Source organism: Pleurodeles waltl, chromosome 3_1 (genome assembly GCF_031143425.1).
Source record: "Pleurodeles waltl isolate 20211129_DDA chromosome 3_1, aPleWal1.hap1.20221129, whole genome shotgun sequence".
Lineage (NCBI taxonomy): Eukaryota > Metazoa > Chordata > Amphibia > Caudata > Salamandridae > Pleurodeles > Pleurodeles waltl.
In genome coordinates this window covers 1,998,244,241-1,998,269,937 of record NC_090440.1, presented here as the reverse complement: position 1 = coordinate 1,998,269,937, position 25,697 = coordinate 1,998,244,241, and the positions used below count along the sequence as shown (strand labels likewise).

Genomic DNA, 25,697 nt, shown 5'->3' with positions numbered 1-25,697 from the left:
CTGGAAGGCCTTTCAGCCCAAGGGCAGGGTGCATGTCTCTAAGAGTGAGGGTACCGTTCATGGCACCCCTACAGACCACAGGCCAATTCCTGAACTCTGTAAGTGCAGGGAAGCCATCTTAATATATGTAGTGGACACTGGTCAACATGAGTGGTCCAACTACATAATGGCTACTCTGAACCTAGGCATGTTTGATATCAGTGTTAGCTGCATGATACCCATGTACTGGGGGTTTCCCTATGGGATCCCCCAGTTCTACCTGCGCAGCCTTAAAAGTCTAACTGCCAGCCTGAGCTGCTGCTGACCCCAGACACTGTTCTGCCCTCCTGCTGGTGAGCCAGACTCAGGCCAGAGGAGCAGAACAAAGGATTTCCTGCAAGGGAGAGGTGTGACCACCTCTCCCTGTGTATTAGGTGTCTAATGGCTGGGTGGGTGGCCTCTGACCGCCACCAGACTGCTTTGAAGGGCACATTTGGGGCCCTGCTTGTATAATACGGTTTGCACCAGTTCGGGAACCCCCGGTTCCTGTTCTGGCACAAAACCACACAAAGGACAGGAGAGTGACTGTCCAGCTCCTCCCTTTGGGAGGTGCATAGAATTCTGCCAGGTGACCTCTTGATTTTGCCTTATTGGAAATAAGATGTGCAGAGGCCCCTGGGAGCATCTGACTAGTTTGGCCAGGTAGATGACATCCCTGACCCCCACTGATAGGTGGGTCACTGCAAAGAGAGACCAACCTCCTTTTAGGGTTACTTAAGGGTGGGTCCTCAGATTCATCAAGCAAGACTCTTCAAGGAACTCTATGCAAGACAGCTTCTGCTCCTGGCCTCTGGAAACTCTGCTGGTCTTCGTTGGAACCAAACAAGTCTGCTTCTGGTGGGAAGGCTCCCTCTGCAACATTGTTTCTCCGTATCCTGCAAGAATTCTGCAACATTCAAGGCTATGCAGCCTCCAGGGTCAAAAGGGCTCTGTTTGCACTAGAAAGCACAAAAGAATCTCCCCTGGAGTGAAGGTGTCACTCCCCTGCATCCGCAGGCACCTCAAGACGTCGACAGGCTGGTGGGGTCTGCTGCCCAAGGGCATCTGACGATCCTGCAACACAGGCGGTGAGTTTGTGGTCTCTTCTGGGTTCGGCTTGTCTTCTATTCAAGTTGGGAGACTGAGGGCCCCTGCTCTTGCCACTGGACTGCCACTCCTGTGTACCATGACTCTTGCACTTGCCAAGGCTTGATGACTCTTCCTCTTGGAGATCTTCAGTTTCCAAGAAACCCGGCCTCCAGCACTCTGCAAACTGAAGATGGGCTCCTGCTCTGCAACTCCTGTGATGTGGGACTTCTGTTTTGCTGGGCTGGTTAGGATTCCTTGTGACACCCTGTGTCCAGTGCCTGTGGGCTCCATCAACTTCTGTTGGCCTTCCTGTGTGCAGAGGGCCAGCTCTGACTTCCCCTCCTGGGTGGAGTCTCCTCGACCTTGCTGGTCCCCAGAACTTTGCAAATTCTTCTGCAAGACCTATTTGCACTTGCCAGTGCTTGTTGGTGACCTAGCTGGTCACTAACCCTCCTGCAATCCAGCGACCATCGAGGGACAGCTCGTAGGTGACTCCTGGGATCTTCTGCAGCTCCTTGACCCCGCAGCTGAACTTCCTCTGCTACTGACTTGCAGGAACTTGATCTTCCGGAGGGTGGACATTGCCACCTGCACCACCTGAGCACCTTCAAGGGTAACAGACTCTGGGGGTCATTCTGACCCTGGCGGTAGACTACCGCCAGGGCCAACGACCACGGATGCACCGCCAACAGGCTGGCGGTGCATCCATGGGCATTCTGACTGCGGCGGTACAGCCGCGGTCAGAAAGGGAAAACCGGCGGTGTCCCGCCGGTTTCCCGCTGCCCTGGGGAATCCTCCATGGGGATTCCGACCCCCTTACCGCCAGACTGGCTCTGGCGGTTTTGACCGCAAGAACCTGGCTGGCGGTAATGGGTGTCGCGGGGCACCTGGGGGCCCCTGCAGTGCCCATGCCACTGGCATGGGCACTGCAGGGGCCCCCTAACAGGGCCCCACCAAGATTTTCAGTGTCTGCCAAGCAGACACTGAAAATCGCGACGGGTGCAACTGCACCCGTCGCACCCCTTCCACTCCGCCGGCTCCATTCGGAGCCGGCATCCTCATGGAAGGGGGTTTCCCGCTGGGCTGGCGGGCGGCCTTCTGGCGGTCGCCCGCCAGCCCAGCGGGAAACTCAGAATAACCGCGGCGGTCTTTTGACCGCGCAGCGGTATTCTGGCGGTTCCCGCTTGGCGGCGGCTCCCGCCGCCCGCCAAGCTCAGAATGACCCCCACTGTCCCCTTCCTTTGCAGGTCCTCCACGACCGGAATCTGTCCCATGGTTCCACTGGCCCAGTCCACAGGTCGTGACAGCAGCTGGACAATCTGAGGCATCCACAGTCTTCGGAGAGAGTCCCTTCTCCCCTATGCTTCTGGGTTCTTGCTGTAGGTACTCCTGTCTTCTGGGAATCCTGGGGTATGGGCAGTCTCCATCCATTCTCTTGCCTGCTGGTTTCCTCGTGGTCCACTGGGAAGGGTCCTAAATTCCACAAACTCCAACCACTGCACTCTGTGTTAGCCTACGGGACAAGCACCTACCTTGGTAACTACCTTACTCCCAGTGTTTAATTTGTGTTTGTTGTTTCCAGTGCGGAGCACCAGCACTTATTTTTTTAGGGCCAGCACTTATTTTTCTGCCTCAAGCATTTACTGTGAGCAAAAGACACATATGGGAAAGACAGAGGAAGAGAAAGACGGAAAAGGGTCACAAAGGGAGAAAGCAGAAAGCTGCAAGAGTGAGCTGAAGGGGCAGTGAGTGGCTGTCTCAGTATTCTGAGTTCCCACATTTAATTGCAGCAGCTGTTTGTTTAAGAGGAGGGCTTTGGGCACCGGCAAATTTTTATTTACAAATTAAGTACTGCTTGCTCCTGGTTGCTGCTGTCACATACTGTACTTACCTCTGGTGTTCCTAACTGCACCAAGCCCTTAGCTAACTACCACACTTACCTTGGCTGGTGTCAATATTTCACAATCCACTTTTTTTAGTATATGGTTTGACCTTCCTCTAGTGCCCTGTATATTTCTATGCTATTTCTGGTGTATATATTGTGTGTAATATCTCCAGAGGGAGATAGACCAATGTCATTTTTAGTAGTAGTGCGGTAATAAAGTATCTTTTATGTTTTTTGGTTCTTTCTTGTGAGTGAGTTACTGTCTGACTACTGTGGTCTTGCAAGTGCTTTAAATTCCTCCTTGATAAGCTTTAGCTGCTCGCCTCAGGTACCACTAGAAAGCTTCTGCTATCTGGACACCTATTCATTATCACTAAGAGTTGCCTGGACTCAGTATAGGGTGCCACACTATAGATGTACACCATAAACCGAGCCAGCCTCCTACATTGGTGGTGCAGCGGTGAATAAGACACTTGCATTGCTTTACCACTTGGTCAGCAGTGACTTTCCATCAGAAAGATCACTACTAACTATTATTTACATACTACACTAGTAGCTGCATGAAATCCTAAACTTTTGCCTGGGTAGTCAGGGGTCTAGCATAGCCCTTCCTTCAAGCCTTTTAAAAGTTTAGAGACTTAGCCCCTCATTATGACATTGGCGGTAAATCCCACTTACCGCCACGTTGACTGCCGCCAACTTACCGCTGCCGCGGCGGATATCAATTCACCATATTATGACACACATACACCAATCCGGCAGTATTCAGCCGCATACACAAATCCGCCAGCCCAAAGGTCAGTGATAAACTGGTGGTATCACAACCCACACTGTTACGCTAACAGAACAACGCCCACCACATTATGACCCACGAATCACAACAGCAGACATTCAACAGCTGCAGCAGATATCAATAGCTAGGAAGATGGAGCTATGGCGGAGAATCGTCGTCAGGGTCATTGCCGTGGGACACCACCCAAGAACTAGGGATGACATTGAGAAGAGGTAGAACGACCTACGGGGAAGGTACGTTCCATTGCAGCAAGAATACCAAGGTACTGGGGGGAGTAGGAGGAGGACTGGACTCTGGTAAGTCAGCTCTCTACTACTACTACCCCCTACCTGCATGCCATCACATACCCCCACCCTCACTCCCATCACTCCACTACCTCCCACACACCACACCATCACATCTCATTCATCCTAATTCCAAGCCCTGCATGCTCTACCAATGCATGGATACCACTCACAGCCCTGCATGGACACTCATCACTAAAACATGCACACTATAGAAAATAAGCTATCCCACCATACACCAACGTACACAAGTGAAAGCTGCCAGGGCAAATACAACCAAAGAGGGCAAGCCACAGATGCCCAATATGTCAGACACAGAAACCATAACACATCATTTACATCCCCAAAGGTACCCCAGCCAATGTCACCGGAAAGGAGGTGCCAGAAATATCCAGTCCCCCAACAGAAGAGGCCCACAGTGATGACAGCAACTCTGGTCTTCAGGATCTGGATGACCAAGCTGGCCCATTAGGGACCTCTGGACAGCCGGTTACCCAGGCCCAGTCACACACCACCACAGAGCCTCCCTCATCAGGAAACACCACCACAGCACCCACCCAGCGTACCCATACCTCTGTCCCCAGGACACGTCAATCAGCAGTGTGTCCACCTCTCCAGGGACCCCAGGGCCCACCTCAAACCCATGACAATCAGGGACCTGGGCCAGTGGCAGTGGGCACACAGTTCAGGTGAGAGGCACAGGCCAACAGGGAAACTGTGATGTGCGCCAGGGTGAGGACAGGCCCAGGGAACCAACTCTCCAGGGGGCACTTGCCGAGATCCTGGGAGCATATCAACATTCCCAGGACAAGATGGGCCAGATCCTGGACAATGTGCAGGAGAAGAGCCGGCTGCAGGAGGGACAGTACTCGGGGATCAGGGAGGACATGCAGTCCATCAACACCTCCATAGCAGGGGTGCTGGCAGACATGGCCAATATTATGAGGGAGGTAGTCACACAATAGGGGGCCCCTGCCACTAGCCAGATATCTGAACAGCCTTCCACCTCCGCTGCTGCTAGTGGCCAGGAGGCCCTGCCACAGGCCCAACAGGCCACCAGCACCCCTCCCACTGCAGAAGGAGAACCACCTTGCAGACGTTCCCTGCGATCCAGAAGAAGCCAGAGACACTTGCCAAGACCCCCACCAAGAAATGAGACTCTCCTGATTGTCACCACTGTGTCCCACTCAGTCACCCTGTCCACCTTGAACTGCCATTGCTCCCCTTCCTATGTCCCCTTGGACAATGCACCTGTGCTACAAACGGACTGGAACAATACCCTAGACTTTCCTCCATCATCACCCCATCCCCTTGCACTTGCCCCTCAATATTTTAGCACTTCAATAAACACCCTGGGGAAAAAAAGAAGTTTGTAGTATGTCAAATTGTTCAAGTATGTATTCATTTAAACAGGTACAAACATTGCAATTCAACTGTACAGAAAATGAGCATAGATTAATGACCTGTAGCTGGCTGCAGTGATCACACCAGGAGCGGAGCAAAAGTGAGGTCACCGACATCTGCAAAATGAATTGCCAGAGGGAATAGTAAGTGGGCATAGAAGTGGGAAATAACAGCATGCCAGTGCCACAGAAATTCACTCTGGCTGCCTGGCCTCCTAATATCATCATGGAGCACCTCCATTTCCAGATCCACGTCAACCCAAACTCCACCTTCCACGGCACCCTCATCTACAGGCCAACCGTCCCCGCCCAGCCTGCGGCAACTTCATTGTCAACATAATAGAACCCCACACACTCACCTCTACAAACTACTTTCTCCTCGACGACCTCAACTAGCACAACGACAACTGCAACAACAACAACACTGCCGCCATGCACGAGAACCTCACCACCGTCAGTCTCAAGCAACTGGTCACCTCACGGAAACACAATGCTGGACACACACTCAAACTCATCTTCTCTGCCAGTAACAACATCATCTTAAGCAAAACCTCCACACTACACTGGACCGACCACCACTGCATACACTTCTCAATAACCTCATCTGCATCGTCCACATCCACACACTCTGCTCCCCACATAGTGGATGGAACCAGATCACTGAGGAACAACTCACCAGCATCCTCAGCAAATCACCACCTCCCACCGCCACAGTCACAAACACCTTGGCATGGAACTTCCACAAATGGATCTCCGAATGCGTCAACATCCTAGCGCCACCCCAAACAACCTCAGGCAAACACAACCCAAAGAAAGCCAGCAGGGTCTCCCCTGCACTCCAGGACTCCAGGTGCACCTGCAGATGTCTTTAAAAAAATGGAGGAACAGCAAGGCCATGGAGGACCTCGCGGCCTTCAAACCCAACATCAACACTCACCACCACCTCATCAGATCCACTAGGAAATCCACCCTACAGGACCGTATCAATGCCACCACACACCATACCAAAGAGCTCTTCGCCGTGGTCAGTGAATTCTCCAACCCCATTCAGAAGCTTCAAACATCCAGTCATTCCAGGACTTCTGCCGCAGACTAGCCACCTTCTTCGACCGAAAAATCAAGGACGTCTATAATAGCTTCGGACCCCAAAACATTCTGAACCCACCTGCAACCTCCCAGCCCGGATCCCCTGAACCTCTGCAGATCCTACACCGCTGGGGCAGCCTCACCACGGACGATATCTGCTCCATCATGAGTAGCATCCACTCTGGAGCCCCCACAAACACCTGCCCCTACCACATTTTCAACAAAGCCAACACCTCCATCGCACCCAAGCTCTGCCACTCTCTCAACTGCCCCATAGAGACAGCTACCTTCCCCGAGGATTGAAAGCACAGCAACAGCAAAATCTGCCCGCTCCTGAAAACCCCCACGGCCAACCCTCTGGATCTCAAGAACTTCTGCCCCATCTCACTGCTGCCATTCCCAGCCAAAGTCACTGAAAAGGCCGTCAATGCACAGCTCCACAAACACACAAAAAATAACAACATCCTGGACATCTCCCAGTCAGGCTTCAGGAACAACCACAGCATGGAGTCCACCCTTCACCACCACCACAAGCGACATCCGTTCGCTCCGTGATCGCGGCCAAATAGCAGCCCTCATCCTACTGGACATCCCGGCCACTTTCAATACAGTCTCCCACCACACCCTCTTCTCCAGAGGCCACGCAGCTGGCATCCGCGGCAAGGCACTACAGTGGACATGCTCCTTCCTGACCGGCAGAACACAGACAGTCACACTCCCACCCTACCTGTCGGAACCTTCAGAGATCAGCTATGGAGTGCCCCAGGGCTCCTCCCTGAAGTCCACACTCAACATCTACATGGCACCACTCGCGCCCATTGTCAGAAGCCACAGACTGAACATTGTCTTCTATGCCCGCAACACCCAGCTGATAATTTTACTGACCAAAAACCCCACAACTGCCAAAAAAACGTCCACAACGGGATGGAACCTGTCGCTGTCTGGATGAAGGAGAGATGCCTCAAGCTCAACTCAGACAAGACCGGGATCCTCGTCCTGGGACCCTCCACATCCGCCTGGGATGACTCGTGGTGGCCTGCGACACTCGATGCTCCCCCACCCCAAAGCACCACGCATGCAACCTCAGCTTCATCCTGGACTCATCCCTCACAATGACCCCCCAGATCAATTCTGTTGCATCCTCCTAATTCCACACACTCCGATTCCTCTGGAAATGCTTCACATGGATCCCACACGACTGCCACAAGACCATAACACACACCTTGGTCACCAGCAGGCACTACTATGACAATGCCCTCTACGCCGGCACCACAACCCAGAAGACTATGAAGAAACTACAGCACATCCAGATTGCCTCCGCAAGACTCATCCTGAGCATCCTCCACTGTGAGCACTCACCATACACCATACACCTGAAAGACCCCCACTGGCTCCCCGTCGAGAAAAGGTTCAACTTCAAACTCCTTGTCCACGCATACAAGGCTCTAGATGACTTAGGACCTACCTAGCTCAACCATTGCATCACATCCTACTCCCCCGCCAGACTTCGCTGCTTGGCTCAACTGGCACTGGCCACTGTGCATACTGAAGACCTCGCCTGGAGGAAGATCCTTCACTTACCTTGCGGTGAAAAGCTTGAAGATCTTGCCTCTTCACCTCAGGCAGTCACCATTGTTACCTCAATTCAGGAAGGCCCTCAAGACCTGGCTCTTCGACTGAATGAAAAAGAACCCAACCACCCACAGAGCCTTGCGACCCTTATGGGTGAGTAGTTGTGCTTTACAAAAAGCTGATTGGTTGATAATATGAGGAAATACAGGCACCCCCCCGATTAATGGTATTGAGGCAGAAGCTTACAGGGACCTGGGTGCCAGTGTCACTATGGTGACTGAAAAACTGGCGTCCCCTGAGACCCCGGTCACAGTTGCCAAGTTACCAATGCAGAAAACATCACTAAGGCGGTCATTCTGACTGCGGTGGGCGGCGGTAGCCGCCCGCCATGCGGTCACCGCCATTTGGCCAAAGGAGCGCCCGCCGGCCCAGCGGGAAAGGCCCTGCAACATAGAAGCCGGCTCCGAATGGAGCCGGCGGTGTTGCAGGGGTGCGACGGGTACAGTTGCACCCATCGCGATTTTCACTGTCTGCTAGGCAGACAGTGAAAATCATGCTAGGGCCCTGTTAGGGGGCCCCTGCACTGCCCATGCCAGTGGCATGGGCAGTGCAGGGGCCCCCAGGGGCCCCATAACACCCGTTCCCACCATCCTGTTCCTGGCGGTAAAAACCGCCAGAAACAGGGTGGCGGGAAGGGGGTCGGAATCTCCATGGCAGCGCTGCTTGCAGCGCCGCCATGGAGATTCAGCCCAGACAGGGGAAATCCGGCGGGAAACCGCCGGATCCCCTTTTCTGACCGCGGCTTTACCGCCGCGGTCAGAATGGGCAGGGAAGCACCAGGGTGCTTCCGTGGTCATCCACCCTGGCGGTCGATGACCGCCAGGGTTGGACTGACCCCCTAAGTTTTGACTGCGGAGGCCATTCTGGCTTTCCCGCTGGGCCGGCAGGCGCCCGCCAAAGGAGCACCCGCCGGCCCAGCGGGAAAGGCCCTGCAACATAGAAGCCGGCTCCGAATGGAGCCGGCGGTGTTGCAGGGGTGCGACGGGTGCAGTTGCACCCGTCGCAATTTTCACTGTCTGCTAAGCAGACAGTGAAAATCATGCTAGGGCCCTGTTAGGGGGCCCCTGCACTGCCCATGCCAGTGGCATGGGCAGTGCAGGGGCCCCCAGGGGCCCCATGACACCCGTTCCCACCATCCTGTTCCTGGCGGTAAAAACCGCCAGAAACAGGGTGGAGGGAAGGGGGTCGGAATCTCCATGGCGGCGCTGCTTGCAGCGCCGCTATGGAGATTCAGCCCAGACAGGGGAAATCCGGCGGGAAACCGCCGGATCCCCTTTTCTGACCGCGGCTTTACCGCCACGGTCAGAATGGGCAGGGAAGCACCAGGGTGCTTCCGTGGTCATCCACCCTGGCGGTCGATGACCGCCAGGGTTGGAATGACCCCCTAAGTGCCACCCCATGGCAGTTGTTAACTTTAGCCTGGGGAGAGGGGGGTACTGGCCCTAAAAGAGTTGTGGTGTCCTCTTCCATTCCTGTTGATTGTCTGATGGGCAACGATTTAGAGACCTCACCTGGACTGAAGTGGAACTGCAGGAATGCTGGGTATCCCTGCCAATGTCTTTGTGACAACAAGAGCACAGGCCAGGAAACAGGGTGGAGTAGGACTCTGGAGCCTGAAAGTATGGACCGGTCAGCTCCCAGGAAGAGAGGTAGGAAAGGTAAAAGCTTAACCCCTGCCCAAGACTCAAGAAAGCATCAGCCTTCTCAGGGATGCAAGTGCTTTACATTCCTCATGTATAAGCTTTAGCTGCTTGCCTCAGCTACCCATAGAGAGCGTCTGCTATCTGAACACCTATTCACTATCACTAACGGTTGCCTGGACTCAGTATAGGATGCCACACCATAAGTGTACACGATAAACTAAGCCAGTCTCTTAGAGTAGCATCAACCAAATATGGGTGACTTAGCAGATATGCTATGTGTCCTGCAAGTAGTAACAGGGTGAGTCAATTATCACATTATCGATGAAAGAAAATTGGCAACAGGTGTAGTGTGTTGAATTATTTCAAGTCCACAAACCCTATAGGACATTTTCACAATGGCTGGATGATGCCATCAGTGATGTCATTAATGATGTATATTGAGAAGACATCAATGATGTCATTTAACATTCCATAAGTGATGTAATATGTGAGGTCATAAGCAGTGGGGGCAGTAAGCTAGAACTGGAGAATTTTTTATTTTTTTTATTTAAACATTGGTTTATATCACATCTCAACACCTAACTACAGTGTCATAACATGGATGACTTTGTCAGTTTGTAGCTCGGCGAGGATGGTACTGTTCTTATCCTATGCTTTAAACTCTGCTTGAACTGGAGGTGAGTAGATTTGGAGTGTTGATGTTGTTGTAGTATTGCACATCCAAAGGAACTGCTCTCCAGCTAAAGCTTAAGAACTACCCAGGGTTCTGTGTTTTTTGTATCATTTATACAGTACTCTAAGCCTGAATGGGCATTGTTTTAACTTATACTGGTTGTTCCCTTGTGTCTGGACAAAGTTATACTTCTCTCATGAGCTTTAATCAGAGCTAAACACATGTCAGGGGTTGCTTTTATTCATTCCAGGTTGGCTTGGATGGTGTTTTACCAATCCTAAACTGTAATACTGCACCTAAAGTGGTAAAAGGTTTTTATCATTTTTCAGCTTAGCGTGGAAGGCACTTGCGGCGACTGCCTGCTCTTAAAAAATATGTAACCAATCATTCTCAAAGGGGTAGGCATCCCTTATTGACCCCTTCCCATTTGCGAATGGGTTACCACCAACATTCTATTGGCTGTCATCTGTGAATGTTTTGCAACCGCGAATGGCGTGTCATAGTGGCGTGTCTCAGAGTGTCTTACAAGGGAGGGGCGTAAAATGGTTGTAGAGTGGAGTTGCATGCCATAGAGTGGAATGGCGTTTTGAAGAATGGAGTGGCATGTTGTACAGTGGAGTGGCATGTTGTTGATGGGACTGGCGTGGAGTGTTGCACAGTGGCGTGTCGTACAGTGGAATGGCGTGTCATAGAGTTGAGTGGCATTTCATAGAGTAGAGTGCCATGTCGTACAATGAAGTAGACTGGAGGGGCATAGAGTAGAGTAGCGTAGAGTGGAGCGTCAGACAGTGTTGTGTCGTGGAGTGGGAATTTCAGCTGAACTGTAGAATAGATACTGCAGGGTTTGCATTATCCTGGAGCAAAATGTCCCATGTATTCTGAGTTTCAGCCCTCACAATCAGGAACAACCAAAGAAAATTGTGTTTATGCTGATTTCCACATTTTTCCCCTAAACCTTGAGGACTTTCTATCTCGGATAAATTTGCCTCCTTTTTACAGGAGAAATGCAGTGGTTGCTGGTGGGGGGCCATCAGCACTTATCTTTGGGGACCGGCACTTATTTGTCTGCATCAGACATTCAGCAATAACATAAGAGGGAAAACCACACAAAATGGAAAGATTGAGGAAGAGAAGGACAGAAAAGCTATCAGAAAGGGAGAAAGCAGGTATCTGCAAAAGTGAGATAAAGGCGTAAGGTAGAGTCTGATAGTGGATTAAAGAGGCCTGAGGTGGACAGAAGAGTAGCAGCCTTGTTACTCGGTACGGTGATATTTAATTGCACCTGCTGCAGGCTTCTGATCAGAGCCTGGAGCACCGGCACTTATTCATTTACAAATTAATTACTGGAGAAATGTGTCTTGGGAAAAAATCTAAGGTGAGTTTAATCTAAGGTGAGTTTTTGTTTTGCAATATTCATCATTTCAATTCAGGTAGAAACTACAAATGATCTATAAACTCACACTGATGGCCAAAATGTGTAAAAATATGCAGTACAGCAGGTAGGATATTACCAAGAGCTGTACAGCCATTTTAAGCGCAATGTTTTGCACTGGTCAGACATAGGCTCTCATTACAAGTTTCAGAGAAATACTCAGATAGGGCTCAAACACCATGTGTGGTTCTGATCTGTCCAAATTTACCCCACAGATAGGTTATAACCGGCAATAGATATACATACTGTATGGTTATAAAAGACAAATTTCAGGATAATATATAGCCTCTGCAATGTGCAGTTGCCAGGTTAAAAGATGCATTCCACTTAATAATTCACAAGTATGTCATTTTTATCCATTCATATGCTTGGGACACGTCTCCAGTCTTAGGCGTTTACAGTGTTAGCTTCAGAGCTTCCAACAATACTGTGTCCTGTACCTATTAAACCGAGTGATTAGGGACCAGACAGAGTTTTCCAACTTCAAGCAAGAAGGATATTCAAAAATTACATTTGGAGGATGTTTATTAACACTGATAGGTTTCTCACTCTGGGACTTCCTGGCTTCCGATCTCTTCTCCACTGAAAAGCAGCTGCAACCAGATTAAAAAAACGTTAAATGCACTCCAGGCTTTATTATACATTGGGTGCACTGTCCCTGTTTGCACCTCGGTGCACCTTTAACTAGGTGCGCAAGGAGGAAACAGACAGTGCACTTAATTGCAGATAATGCGATGCCCTCAGGGCACCCATAAACTTGTGCCTCCTGTAGGGATAGCACATTAGTGAAATGCGCAGCAGCTATATGGAATAGCCTATCGACCTTTCACAGAGCAGGTGACAGCCCATCCTGCTTTACAAAAGGGGACAGAGATCCCCTGCAGGTGGGTGCAGTGAGTGACTGCACCCGCCTACAGGGAGATGTCTGGGGTCCCATGGGATCCATTTCCTAACGTGTGAGGGTCTCCCTCGAGGGCTGCACTGACTTTGTACTACTTATTTGTTTTATTTTGCTCATTTGCATAGGGCCATGATATATGTGCGCCCGCACTATCTGGATTACAGAAGGGGTCGTCCAAGCATCTGCAGATCCTTCTGTAATATCGAATTGCCCTGTGGGCACAGAATGCAGGCACACACCACATTGCACCCCCATTGTACTTAATGTAATGTGGCCCCTTGTGCTGTCTTATATATAGGGTGAACAGCCCTGTTTTGCGCCAAAGCACACCTTTAAAAGGTGCACCAGGCCACATGTTGCATTGTGAGGCTTGTAGATTTGCATTTAACAACATGAAAATATTGTCCGAAGGTGTTATGTATGACATCACCCAAGGATATGCTTTAAAAAAATGTACACATTTTACTAAGTTGAGAACCCATTTAAAAAACTTCTTATTTCACACATAAAACAATAAGTAAAATCTACTCACATATTTTGAGGATGTACACTTTCTTTCATACTATGGCTTAAAACCAGCAACAGTAGTTCAAACCCTTGGCTTTGGTGTAGTGGAAAGTTTTAAACGAGCTTCACAACTTACAACATGGACAGCAGAAGCCTCGCCTTCCTTAACACAAAGGATAAGTAAAGGACAGGTGGCAGTAGCAAAAGGAACATCATATGATTCTATTACACCTACGGGACAGGGACAACACAGGCAGCTAACACACTAATGCCGGAGAAAGAGGAGTTAAAGGACTGTTGTAAATGTCTTCCATAGGAAGCCTTCAATGTGAATAACTGGATCACAATCCAGGTGCTGACTGCAGTACCGTCACAACAGTGGTCACCCAATCTGGTTAACCAGTATTGTGATGTCACTCAGGCCAAGCGCTCGTGTCGCCTTTGTTTCGGCCTCCCACCTGGGTTATAAGCGACCAGAGCGTAATGGTGTAATGGCAGTGTTCCGCCTTACCCGCCTTCTCCAACCTTGTCCAAGCCTCCACAAACCCAAGGGAGACAGAGGGAAGCGGACAGTGTTGTCCTTCTGCTGGATACCTTCTTCCCTGTCAGCAAAGGTCTCTGCAGACCCACACAGAGAGGAAACTGAAGCCACACACACAAGAGGCTCTCACAGAGCTGCTGTCAGTGCAGTGCCGTCTCTCCACTTTCAGCGGAGCTTTGGGCTGCGTGCAGGGTGGCGCAGAGGGTGGTAGGGTGGCTGGCAGGAGGCCAAGCAATTGTTTTTTCAGTTTAGGCTTTTTGCAACGGTGGTGGGAGGCAGGAGGTTTTTTTCTTTCTTGTTTTTGAAAAGGACCTGGGGTTGAGAAAACATAACCATGTATTCCTATTGCCTCACATATTACATTTCACTTGCACACTCCCTATCACAACGTGCACTAATATATTAAATAATCCAATCTGAATATTGTTTTTATAATAACTTGAAGTGTTCATTAGCTTTAACATATATGCTAAGCTTCATGGTTCCACCAGGCCTACAAGCCATTTTTTGTGCTAGTACATCTGCACATTTCTTACAACCCTTAGTAAAGCATAGCTTCAGTTTCTGTGTTGGCAAACAGAAGTGTGCTTTTAGGAAAAGAGTTACTTCAGAAGTATATTTATGTGTCTTTATCTTACTTTCAGGGCTGTGCACATATCTCCATGAGAAGATCCTGCCTTCTGCACATTAGTTTTGTTGAAGTAACTGTTGTTGCCACATGTTTATGCTCCATACACTTAGAATGAGATTGAGAGGAAAAAGTGTAGAAGAACCGTCCAAAATCACATACGCCTTTAGCATTACATGATCCAACTGGCTTTTTGAGATAGAGGTGTTGTCAGCTGAAATGACAATTGTGACTTATTATTTTGCTGTGCTGCTCATCTTTGCATTAAACGCATGGTAGACTTGTAATCTTCCCAACGTGTTGCGTTTTATTTTTAACAGGATTTATGCAGAGGAGGTTGTAGGTGAGAGGCAGGTGGCCTGCTATTTTTCTATATTTGGATTTGTAAAGGAGAGGGAGGTTTTCAGAAGGCGGGTGGTAGGAGGCCAGGAAGTCAATTTTTAATTTTGGAGGAGGTTCCTCAACAGTGGCAGGGGCCCTTTAATAGGAGGCCAGGCTTTTGAACGCTGTTTTTGAATGTAAGATATGGCCGTGGGTGTCCACAAAAAGAGGTCAAGAGGGTGGCTTGCCCAACCACCCCCTCGTATTTAGGTACAGCCTAGTGTGCAGGCTTACAAGACAGGCCACGGCCCCTACCAAAAACAGTCTAGGATGCCACGGACCACCCCCCAACCCCCCAAAAAAAATCTGTGGACGCCCGTGGATATGGTTCCCCCATTACTCCTCCATAGTGGTTAACCCCAGAGTCCACCCACAGATCCGAGCAAGACAGGAGGAAGAGGGCAGTGCTGTACCTGCACTGAACACCTTCTCCACTGTCAGCACAGGATCTCTGCAAATCTCTGGAGCAAGTGATTAAGGGCCAGATGTAGGAAAGGTTTTGCACGTCGCAAACAGCGAATTTCGCTGTTTGTGACGTGCAAAACCCACATCGCGATGTCCAATTCCCGTTTTGCGAGTCCGTAACCTGGTTACCGACTCGCAAAACGGGACTGCGAGTCGCAATTAGGAAGGGGTGTTCCCCTTCCTAATTGCGAGTCGCAGCACGATGCTGCATTGCTTTGTGACCGCGAATGCGGTTGCAAAGCAATCTCAGTTACCACCAGTGTCACAATGGTGGTAACCCAATCGCAAAAGGGGAGGGGTCCCCATAGGACCCCTTCCCCTTTGTGAATGGCATGGAAAACATGTCATCCACAAAGGGGAAGGGGCCCCATGGACCACTGCCTGCTCTGAAAAAATGAAACAAAAACGTTTCATTTTTTCATTTTGTAATGCACCTCGTTTTCCTTTGAGGAAAACGGGCTGCATTACAAAAAAAAACTGCTTTATTTAAAAGCAGTCACAGACATGGTGGTCTGCTGTCTCCAGCAGGCCACCATCCCTGTGAGTGTTGCGAGTCACAAGGGGGCTGCAAATTGCGACCCACCTCATTAATATTAATGAGGTTGGCCTTTGCGACCCCCTTGCGAGTCGCAGACGGTGTCAGGGACACCATCCTGCATCCTGAATTACGACTCGCAAATTGCGAGTCTCTCTGACTCGCAATTTGCGAGTCGCAATTCAGGAATTTCCTACATCTGGCCCTAAGTCACTGAGGGCCAGATGTAGGAAGGTTCCCTTTTGCGACTTGCAAATTCTGAGTCCCAGCGACTCGCAATTTGCAACTCGCAAAAGGGAATGCAGAAAAGTGTCTCAGACACCTTCTGCGACTCTCTATGGGGTCGCAAAGACCCACCTCATAAATATTTATGAGGTGGGTCGCAGTTTGCGACCCCATACCGAGTCTAGGCACTCACGGGGATGGTGGCCTGCTGGAGACAGCAGACCAGACCACCATGTCCGTGACTGCTTTTCAATAAAGCAGGGTTTTTTTTCTCTCTTTGCAGCCCGTTTTCCTTAAAGGAAAACGAGCTGCAAATTGAAAAAATACCGAAACCTTTTTGTTTCGGTTTTTTTCAGAGTAGGCAGTGGTCCATAGGACCACTGCCTGCTCTGAAAAAATATTTTTGTTTGCATTCACAAAGGGGGAGGGGTCCCATGGGGACCCCTTCCCGTTTGCGAATGAGTTACCATCCACTTCAAGTGGATGGTAACTGCGAGTTGATTTGCGACCGCTTTCACGGTCACAAATCAACTCTACATCGCGATGCGGTCACAAATAGGAAGGGCACACCCCTTCCTATTTGCGAGTCGGAAACACATTTTGCGAGTCGGTTCCGACTCGCAAAATGTGTTTATGTATCGCGTGAGGCCTTTTGCGCCTCGCAAACGGCGTTTTTCGCTGTTTGCGAGGCGCAAAAGGCTACCTACATCTGGCCCTTAGAGCACTGTACAGAAGATGAATCAATGAATATGCTAGTTATGACACCATTTTCACTTAACTTATATTCGATGTTAATATCCCAGGAGTCATTTGCTATCACTCATGGACCTACAAGTTTGTGTTGAGTCTTTGATTTTCCAAATAATGAGCACTTGTCCTTACCTAGAAGGTCGTTGTTTGGAGCAGGCCTGTCACCGTCAAAGTAATTATGCTCTAGACACAGGTGCCAACCTATTCGAAAACGTTTTGATGCGCACAAACAGGCAGTCTCAGCCCTGGTGCTGCACCTGTTCAAAATGTTGAGGGTTGACACAGGAAAGATGGAGCGGCTGTTTGAAGCAGCCAGTCTTACTTTCAATGCAGGTAGCAAGCAACCTCCTTTACAAAGGGAGACAGACTTCCTCCTGCAAGCAGCCACGACCCCATACAAGTGAGAGAACACCCCATAGATTACAGTCCAGGTGTGATTCACTCAAATGTTACTTTTTAAAAAAAACTTTTGGGTAATACAGCCTATGGAACCATTTTAATGACTTTATTTATGGTTTTCCATAACAGCAGAACATGACCATATAATAATCTCAGTTATACATATCGGTTATACATGACTTGGCATGGACATCACAACTTATTGAAGTCAATTGTGTACAGGGGTATAGAATTGAAATACGAGAAATTTGAGCCTCAGGATTGATACATGTGTCCTCGTTCACAGATCTACAATGATGGTATTTAAAGAGAAGAGGAATACACTCAGGAATCTGTATTCTGTGCCGCTAGATAGACTCACAAGGGACACCAAATATCCTTGGGCCGGGAGTGTTGGATAAGACAGTGGTATCTTGAGTCATCATATTGTCACATTACATGTATTATGTCCTTGATCCAGCCTTTAGTTTTAGGGAGTGGGCTCCTGCCCCAGCGCATTTCTAATCTTCTTTTGATGAGTAAGGGCCGTGTTGAAACTTTTTGTATTTGAGATCATGCAGGCTGCTGCATGGAGAGCTGCTTTGAGAGGAACTAGACATGGTTTAGGGAGACTTGTTAATACCAGTTAGTGGCGCGTTTGCATAACTGAGCTGTAAAATCACCATTGCTTGGCCCAATAGACTGATCTTTTTTTCCTAGGCAGGAAGTGCTTCTGATAGCAGAGTAGTTTAAATTAAAATCTTACATTTCAGGCCAACATGGAGGTCAAGGTGTAAAAGATTGACAATCTGGACACCGAGGAATTTCACAGAGAGGATAATTGTAGGTCAAATGCCCATGTCTTGGAGTTGGTGTAGCCACCTGTTAGGCAACATCCGACCTTTGCTAGGAAAAGGAAGAAGAATTTTGTCTTGTAAAGATTTAGTTTGAGCTACATGGCTGTTATGGTAACTCTGCCGGAATGCCGCCACCAAAATGTGGATGGGAAAAATATGGGGACATGTGAAGTAAAGCCTCATTGTTAGCATGAAAGTCAAAATAAGGAGGAAATAACGACAGAAAAAGCAAAGAACTGAAACAATCAAAAGTAGTCCGCTCAAAGAGTCGTTTAAGAATATTTCTCACTGATCATGTCTCGCTGATCACTCTGTGGACTCTAAATGGATGTGCTTGAGTCAAATCAAATACTGCTAATGCCATAGCCTTATTTTTCAAAAACAATTAAGCGGGAATTGTCCACCCCGCTGTGTTTCTCTGATGTGAATATCATCTCCTTCATTTACTATTAATGACATGATCTGTCTGCTTCTGCCATGACGTTTCCTTAAGTCTGGCTTTCCGTACAGAAGCAGCTTCATCCGACCTTGTGTTAATATAGCAGGCCTGGTGTGCAAAGGAAGCTTCTGTGTTTTAATTTATGAAGTCAATAAATATTGACTTTCTTTTTACAAAATAAATGCTTGTGACTGCAAAACTTGTCCGGGATACATCACATTATTATTTCACTTTTTGTGTAATACTTACTGCTGCTTGTAAATAGCTTGTGTCACTATGGTTTAATCCAATGATATAGGTATTATAGATGTGGAAAGGATGGAAAATGAACTTTACCCTTCTGGAAACTGAGCATAGCATGTAGGTACCAATTTAGAGTTTGGAGGAGAGAGCTTAAACCCTGCTAGCGACACCCATTTAGAGGCAGGTTTTAGGCTGGGATACTGCCTAGCTTACGTGTCTCCTCCCTCGCCATGGCGATAGTGGAGCTTGACTGGCAGAGCGATGGGTAAGTAGGAGAGTGACAGTGGACACTACAGTTCTAGCTGTAGGAAGATCCCCTTGTCCACAGGTCTTGAGTATGAGGAACCCTCCAGGTGTCCCAGTCTGTCATGCATTTCTCTAGTCTAGGTGGTGTCAATCCTAGGGAAAACACTCCCCGTCTCTGGCACTGAGAATCTCTGAGATTCCCTCTGCACTGTTGCACCCTCATAACAACACAGGGAACAGAATACTGGAAATTCCCACACTGCTGTTTCACCCTCATGACAGTGTGGGATGGGAATACTAAGGGTTTCCATTCCAGGGGTGCACCTTTGTCATGGTGCTACCAATCCCTGCAGGACCACCAAGCAGAAGTGCACACTGGTATGTCTGTGGTCTACAACCACGCAGCACATAGAAAGACCACAACCTACATAAGGAGGAGATGGCTCTATGACTGGTGGGAAAGCAGAGTTTAAGTAGAGGTCAAATCTACATATGGACATCAGTGACTATGCATTAAGTCACTCAATTTTCTTATTCTCATAAAGCAAATAGACCATCGGTAGCGGGGACTACTCTGATATAGACAATTTGAAATAGCAAGTTACTGATATGCGTGCCTGTAGAAACATTCAAACAGATTTTCTCCTGCTCACTATACTTGTGACTGACCAGCCCCCAGCCCATCAATAATTCGACTACTGATATGTGAATGACTCAGCCTCTATTTATTCTGACAACCTTTTAAAACTACTTGTCTGCTGAAAATTCTTCTTCACAACCCCTCTACCTTCATAGCATGCAATTCTTAATGGCTGAGTCTTACCTTTTGTGCTGTAGGATAGCACGGTATGCCTACGCATCGCTAGATGCACATCTTTACTTTCAATGGACTGTGGTCGTCGTCTTGCCAGTAAGGCCCAGCTAGAAAACCAAGAGGAATAGTCCTCCTCTCCTGTAGATTCCTACAGTGAGAGCACACAGGGATTAATTAAGGGTGTATAGGCATTGTCGTCTCCACTGCTCAGATTCTACAGGTCACATTATTACTACTAATAATATTAACAATAATGAGACAGCATAATGTGCTCTATAAGAATATAACAATATCAACAGAAATGTATGATAGCAAGGGAAACTGGGCACATTGTGGAAATGCCTATGGTGTCCTCAGAAGACAAGTCTCTTTCCATACGGAATGCATTTATCACACAAATTGAGATCATGTTGTACGAGGCACCAGAATTAGAATTAAAAAGCTACACCACTTGGTTCTATTTCTTGATAAAAATTAATTTATGATCTTAATCCCAATAAATGTAAATTCTCAAAAAAACTGCTGGCATATCTGCCTTCTTTGCCTTTGCCAGAATGTGTTTTTGGTGTGATTTTCAATTTCCAGTGTTTCATTCAAAGTGAGCTCAAGATATACACTTAATTTCATAACATTAAAAGCATATAAATCATTTTATACAAACATAGACTAATCTAATATTTAAAATAACCAATAACAGCCATTACACAGTGACAACATAATGATAATCAATTATTTAGAGGAATAATATTAAACATTAGCAAACTACACAATTATACAATGCTGAAATACCATAAAAACATTACAGTATGATATTACCATTCAAATAGTACAATGACAATGTAGTCAGGCTATTATGATCCAAATCTACTTTTAGCTGCATAATGATGACATTATTATAAGTATGAATACCAATCTGTTGGTGATGGGTGGCATGCCAGAGCACATACCACCAACTTGAAAACCTTCATGGGTGGCATTATTAGCCAATTCAGAAGTGTGCCTTTTGTCGCCCACAGGCAGAGGTGAAAGTGTGAAAAAGGAAGCGCAACTGTTACTAAGGTAGTGTGGACGGGGCAGCTTAGGATACTGGTAGGGAGGGAGGCGTTGGTCGAAATAGATTCCCATTGAGGTGTCTCATAACTCAGGAGGAAGGGTGATTATTGGTTTCAAAGCACATAATATTTGATGTGAATTGTATCTGTTGAATATCTGCAGGCTCTCGGGCACACAAAATGTTATTCGCCTGGCAGACTAACCTTCTGCTGCTCTTCACGGCTGGACAAGTGCAATTCCATGTTGGTCTCTATGTGGCTGCAGGTGTCATTGACAAAATTCATCATCTCAGGAGCCATATCTGTGAAGTCATCATCTAGAAGTGGAAAAACAAATTAGGCATTCAGTAATGTAGTTAATAAAATATGAAACTAAAAACTTTCATAAGAGTGAACTAAGCCACGCCTTTCTAAGATGAATCTCTTCTCTTTCTTGAAATCCTAAATTGGAATTCCCATGGCATAAACCAAATGCTTTCTTCATTCCTTCTATCTAGCCATTCTTCTTGTTTCCTTTTTATGTCCCTCCCACCATTCAGTACTCCTACCTTTTTATTCACACTTCTCCAACCTTACACTCAGTGAGCAGTTGGTAGATCAGAGACTTGTTTGAGGAAGCAGGAAGTCTGATGTTTGGTCGCAAGGCCTGAACTGTTGACTGATGCTATGTCTCCTCTCATACCTACCATCTCACCCAAGAGTCAGTGGAACAGTTGGAAGTATTTATTAAGTTTTTGTTGAGTGGTACGTCACTGTATGACTATTTTAGAGGTCATTTCCTATGTAATATTGTTTCTATGTTTGACTCACCTTTGTTGTGATGCGATTGACTAGTGGTTATGGCATCTCCAAATGCTACTATCACCTTTGTTGTGATGCGATTGACTAGTGGTTATGGCATCTCCAAATGCTACTATCTTAAGCAAAGCATCAACATTTAACAATTGCCTCAATACACCACACCTATTTTCCTGATGCATGTGAAATGGGAATCCACTGCAGAATCTGGGTGACAAACAGTGACATGCCCGGCAGCTTTATTGACCAGTTAGATGTGTTAATGCATCAAGAGTACACCAGTTGAGGGAGGGTGGGGTGGTAAGTTCTGGGAAGTGGCTCTTTGGCATTGACAGACCTCATTTTATGTGGAGAAATCCACAAGTAATATACAGTATTAAAGTGCCCTTAGGTCTGACAATTGAAGCGTAATAGGATTACTTCTCACATTATGATTGGCATACTATCAGTGAATGTGAAGGGACTCAACTCTCCTGCAAAATGGATGACTATAAAGAAACACCTGAAAAAGAGGAATCCTGAAATTCTTTTTTTTTAAAGACATATGTGATAGGGAGAGCAAAACTAGAGTGATGCATAAATCATATCCCGTAGCCTATTATCACTCTCCTACAACTCATTACAGGGTTGCAATCTTTTTACTTCATGACTTTCAGTTTCAGTTGGTAGAATCTAGAAGGAATAAGGTAGGAAGATATCTAATGATACTGGATGTACTACTGATTAATCACCTAATAACTAATACGCTGTGCTCCCCTGACTCTAGGTAAGACTCTTTCCTTTTAAATTTCCACTCAAGCTCTCAGATTTTGCAGTCAGAGATATTCTTGTGTCAGGCAATTTTTATTTAGTGTGGAATTCTGCCTTGGATAGATCCGAAGACTATAAGAGGACTTCCAATTCATTCTCTATAAGGTTGAAAACCACTTTTTTTAACATGACTAACAAACATACGGGAAGAGCATAACCCGAAAGAGGAGTATGCGCATTTCTTTTACATATCCTTTATTCATCAACAAATAGATCACATCCTGGTTAGTACTAATATGGCATTCCTTGTCGCTGCACCCATTATAACTCTCAGTATGGTCTCTTGATTTCCAATTCCCTAGATGTAGGCACTAATGATAGAATGCAGATGGAGTCTTCATCCAATGCTACCATAAGATCTTGTACATATGGGGCCCATTAGAACTCACATCAGTGAGTATTTTGCTCTTAATGATAACTCAGAGATCTCCCCATTGATGTTATGGAATGCCTTCAAAGCTGTATGAAGAGAAACTTGATAGTCTCTATTGCTGAACTCCTTACAATAAGGAGGATAGACAATCAAAGGCTTGAAAAAGAGCTTAAAGATGCAGAAAAGCACTAGGCTGAAAATCCCTTTGCTTACTTGGTTGAGACATGTAATAGGTCCCCAAAGCCAACTAATAACAATAATGACAAATATGTTTTTCCCCAAACAATATAACTAATGTCCATCTGTTCCAAACAAAGTATTGAATGTTAATACTTAAGTTAGGAACTCATGGAAAATTGGTGGAAGGGAAGAGACAATGGAGACAACAGAACGGTATCAATAGCAGCCAGGATCACCTCAAAACTACTGCTCAGTAATCTTAAAAACAACAAGGTATTAGACCCTGGTAAACAATTTTGTACAATCATATATATGCACAACCCTGGAATATTGGCTTACCTCTTGCTCGGTTGAAGATGGCCATGACTAGCCCTGGCCCTACCAGGATCCAGGCCCAGAGCCAAATACGCTAAGGAGAGGAACATCGTACAACCAAGATCTAAAGAGGTCATACAGAGACAGCGGTTTCTTCAGAGCTGAATTCATGCAGGTAAGATTGAATGCACATTAGAACAGGTGTGGAAGGATAAAGTAGGCGGGACAAAGGGCCTGATTTAGATTCTGGTGGATGGAATACTCCATCACAAATGTGTTGGATATCCTGTCTGCCGTATTACAATCCCCCCAGGATATAATGGGATCGTAATATGGTGAACGGGATAGTATCATGTTTGTGACAGAGTATTCAATCCACCAGGATCTAAATCAGGCCCAAAGTGTAAAGATGCAATAAAGGCTGACATACTGTACGTAAACAGAGAAAAAGCTGAAACAACTGCAACATGTTGCCAGGCAACTTTCCATTGTCTAAGTGAGCGCTACCACTTTTTCTCAGACATGAGGATAGTGAGTACTCTTACTACATTTCACCGCCTCCTCTTCCATAACTTACCTTGCCCTCTTCTGATTCTGAATTGAGATAAGAGACCAGAATTATGAAGAGTTCATACTGTTCCTTTCTAATCTTCTTTCCTATTCTTGACACTCGCCTTCATCCTAGATCAGTAATAAAGCTGGTAGACAACTAGCACACCAACTGCTTGAATAAAATGAGTAGTACTGTGCTAGGAAGATCTTATCCAGAAAGGGTGTCTCTTTAATGAAAGAAGGAGAGAAGCTACAGGGGTCTCTATCAGAAACTGTAGACAGCAGCTAATTACACCACAAAAGCTTAAGAGGTAAAAATTGCCTGAGCAATGCTTCCAAAAATACCTAATGCATACATAGAGGCCTAGTTAAACACCAAAGAGGTCCAACTTGCTGTCAAACAAATTAACTTGTCTAAGATCCTGGTTTGAAATGGAATAACAGGTGAGTTTTGTAAGTTATTTATGCCCTTGCAACACTCAAATTGACAAAATGATGTAATCGTATAGCTAACAAATCAGGAAAAAACTGAAACTTTGTTCTTTGTATAGGCTGATAGCCTTACGCAATATTGAAGTACAATTCTGTACTAAAATTCTGGCAATCAGACTGGAAAATGAATTATTAAGTATACTGCATCCAGACCAATCTAGATTTTTGGAGGGTAAACAGCTAATCTGGTGAAATCCCACTGAATTGTGAATTCCATGCAGACTTAAGACCGGAAAAGTCAGTCCCACGCTGTAATCCCCCATTGTGTGGGTCTGACCCATAATGGCATGGTATTGCGGCAATTTTACCACAGGGTGATGGTACAAATTTACTGTGTGGTAAACCTGCCCTAGTATGTTCAACTTGGAATTAGCACCTCAGTGGAAAAAGAAAGAACAAAGAGAACCTCACTAATCTTGAACTCCCTGAATGCCAAAAAGACATTTGACCATTTCTGCGTGGTCACCCCAGATTTTTGCTGCTTGTTTGACCCTATATTTTTGCTGGGTTGAGAGCTCTGTGCACTTTACCGCTGCTAACCAGTGTCAAATGCCTACACTCTCTCTTTCAACATTATGAAATTGGTATACTCCTAATTGGTATATTTAACTTACATATGTCTCTAGTATGTGGTACACAATGTACCTAGGGCCTGTAGGTTAAATGTCGCTTGTGTACTGCAGAACCTTCTCATCCATCCACCCCGGTGACAGTGTAAAACATGGTTTCAGGCCTTCTATTGAAGCCTCACTCAAAAAAACCTTTTGAAAAGTTAAAGCATCTCTCTTAATTATGAATAAGTCACCCCAAAATAGGTCTTGCTGTACACAGGGTAGGGTGCATGGTATTTAAAAGTAGAACACGCTTGTAGAAATGTAATGTTAACGTCCATACAGTGAGTAACACCAAAACCTATTTTTCAATGTGGCAGGCCTAGCAGTCCCACGAAGAAAACCACAGTACAGATTAAAAATCCTAAAACTGTATCTTGGGAGAGGGACTAGCTAGAAAAAATAATTTAACATCTATGTTTAAAAGTTATTAAAATTTCAATTCAATATTGAAGTTGGATGTTTCTGTAAATATTAAGAAAAAGTAACTTTTAGAAAATTATCTTCTCCCTGCATGAAGTTCCTGGAGGCTTATTTGCATTTGCTCTCAATCTTCTCCCACCCAGGAATCACCATTTAAATAGATGTGAAAGGGGCATGGCCGAGATGGCAGTGGAGTAGGAAGCGAGTCTCGCCTCTACGCCATCCCAGCCAGCAACACTAGCA

General features: G+C 46.7%; 1 protein-coding gene across 1 annotated transcript in view; it reads right to left on the bottom strand.

Moving 5' to 3' along the window:
* LOC138283654 (uncharacterized) overlaps positions 1-25,697 on the bottom strand; it is a 223,433-nt gene that overhangs the window by 150,849 nt on the left and 46,887 nt on the right. Inside the window, exons 4-5 of the mRNA XM_069221589.1 lie at positions 21,105-21,217; positions 19,858-19,996 (exon numbers count right to left, since the gene is read on the bottom strand). Coding sequence (XP_069077690.1) covers positions 19,858-19,996; positions 21,105-21,217 — 252 coding nt within the window. The remainder of the gene's footprint in view (positions 1-19,857; positions 19,997-21,104; positions 21,218-25,697) is intronic.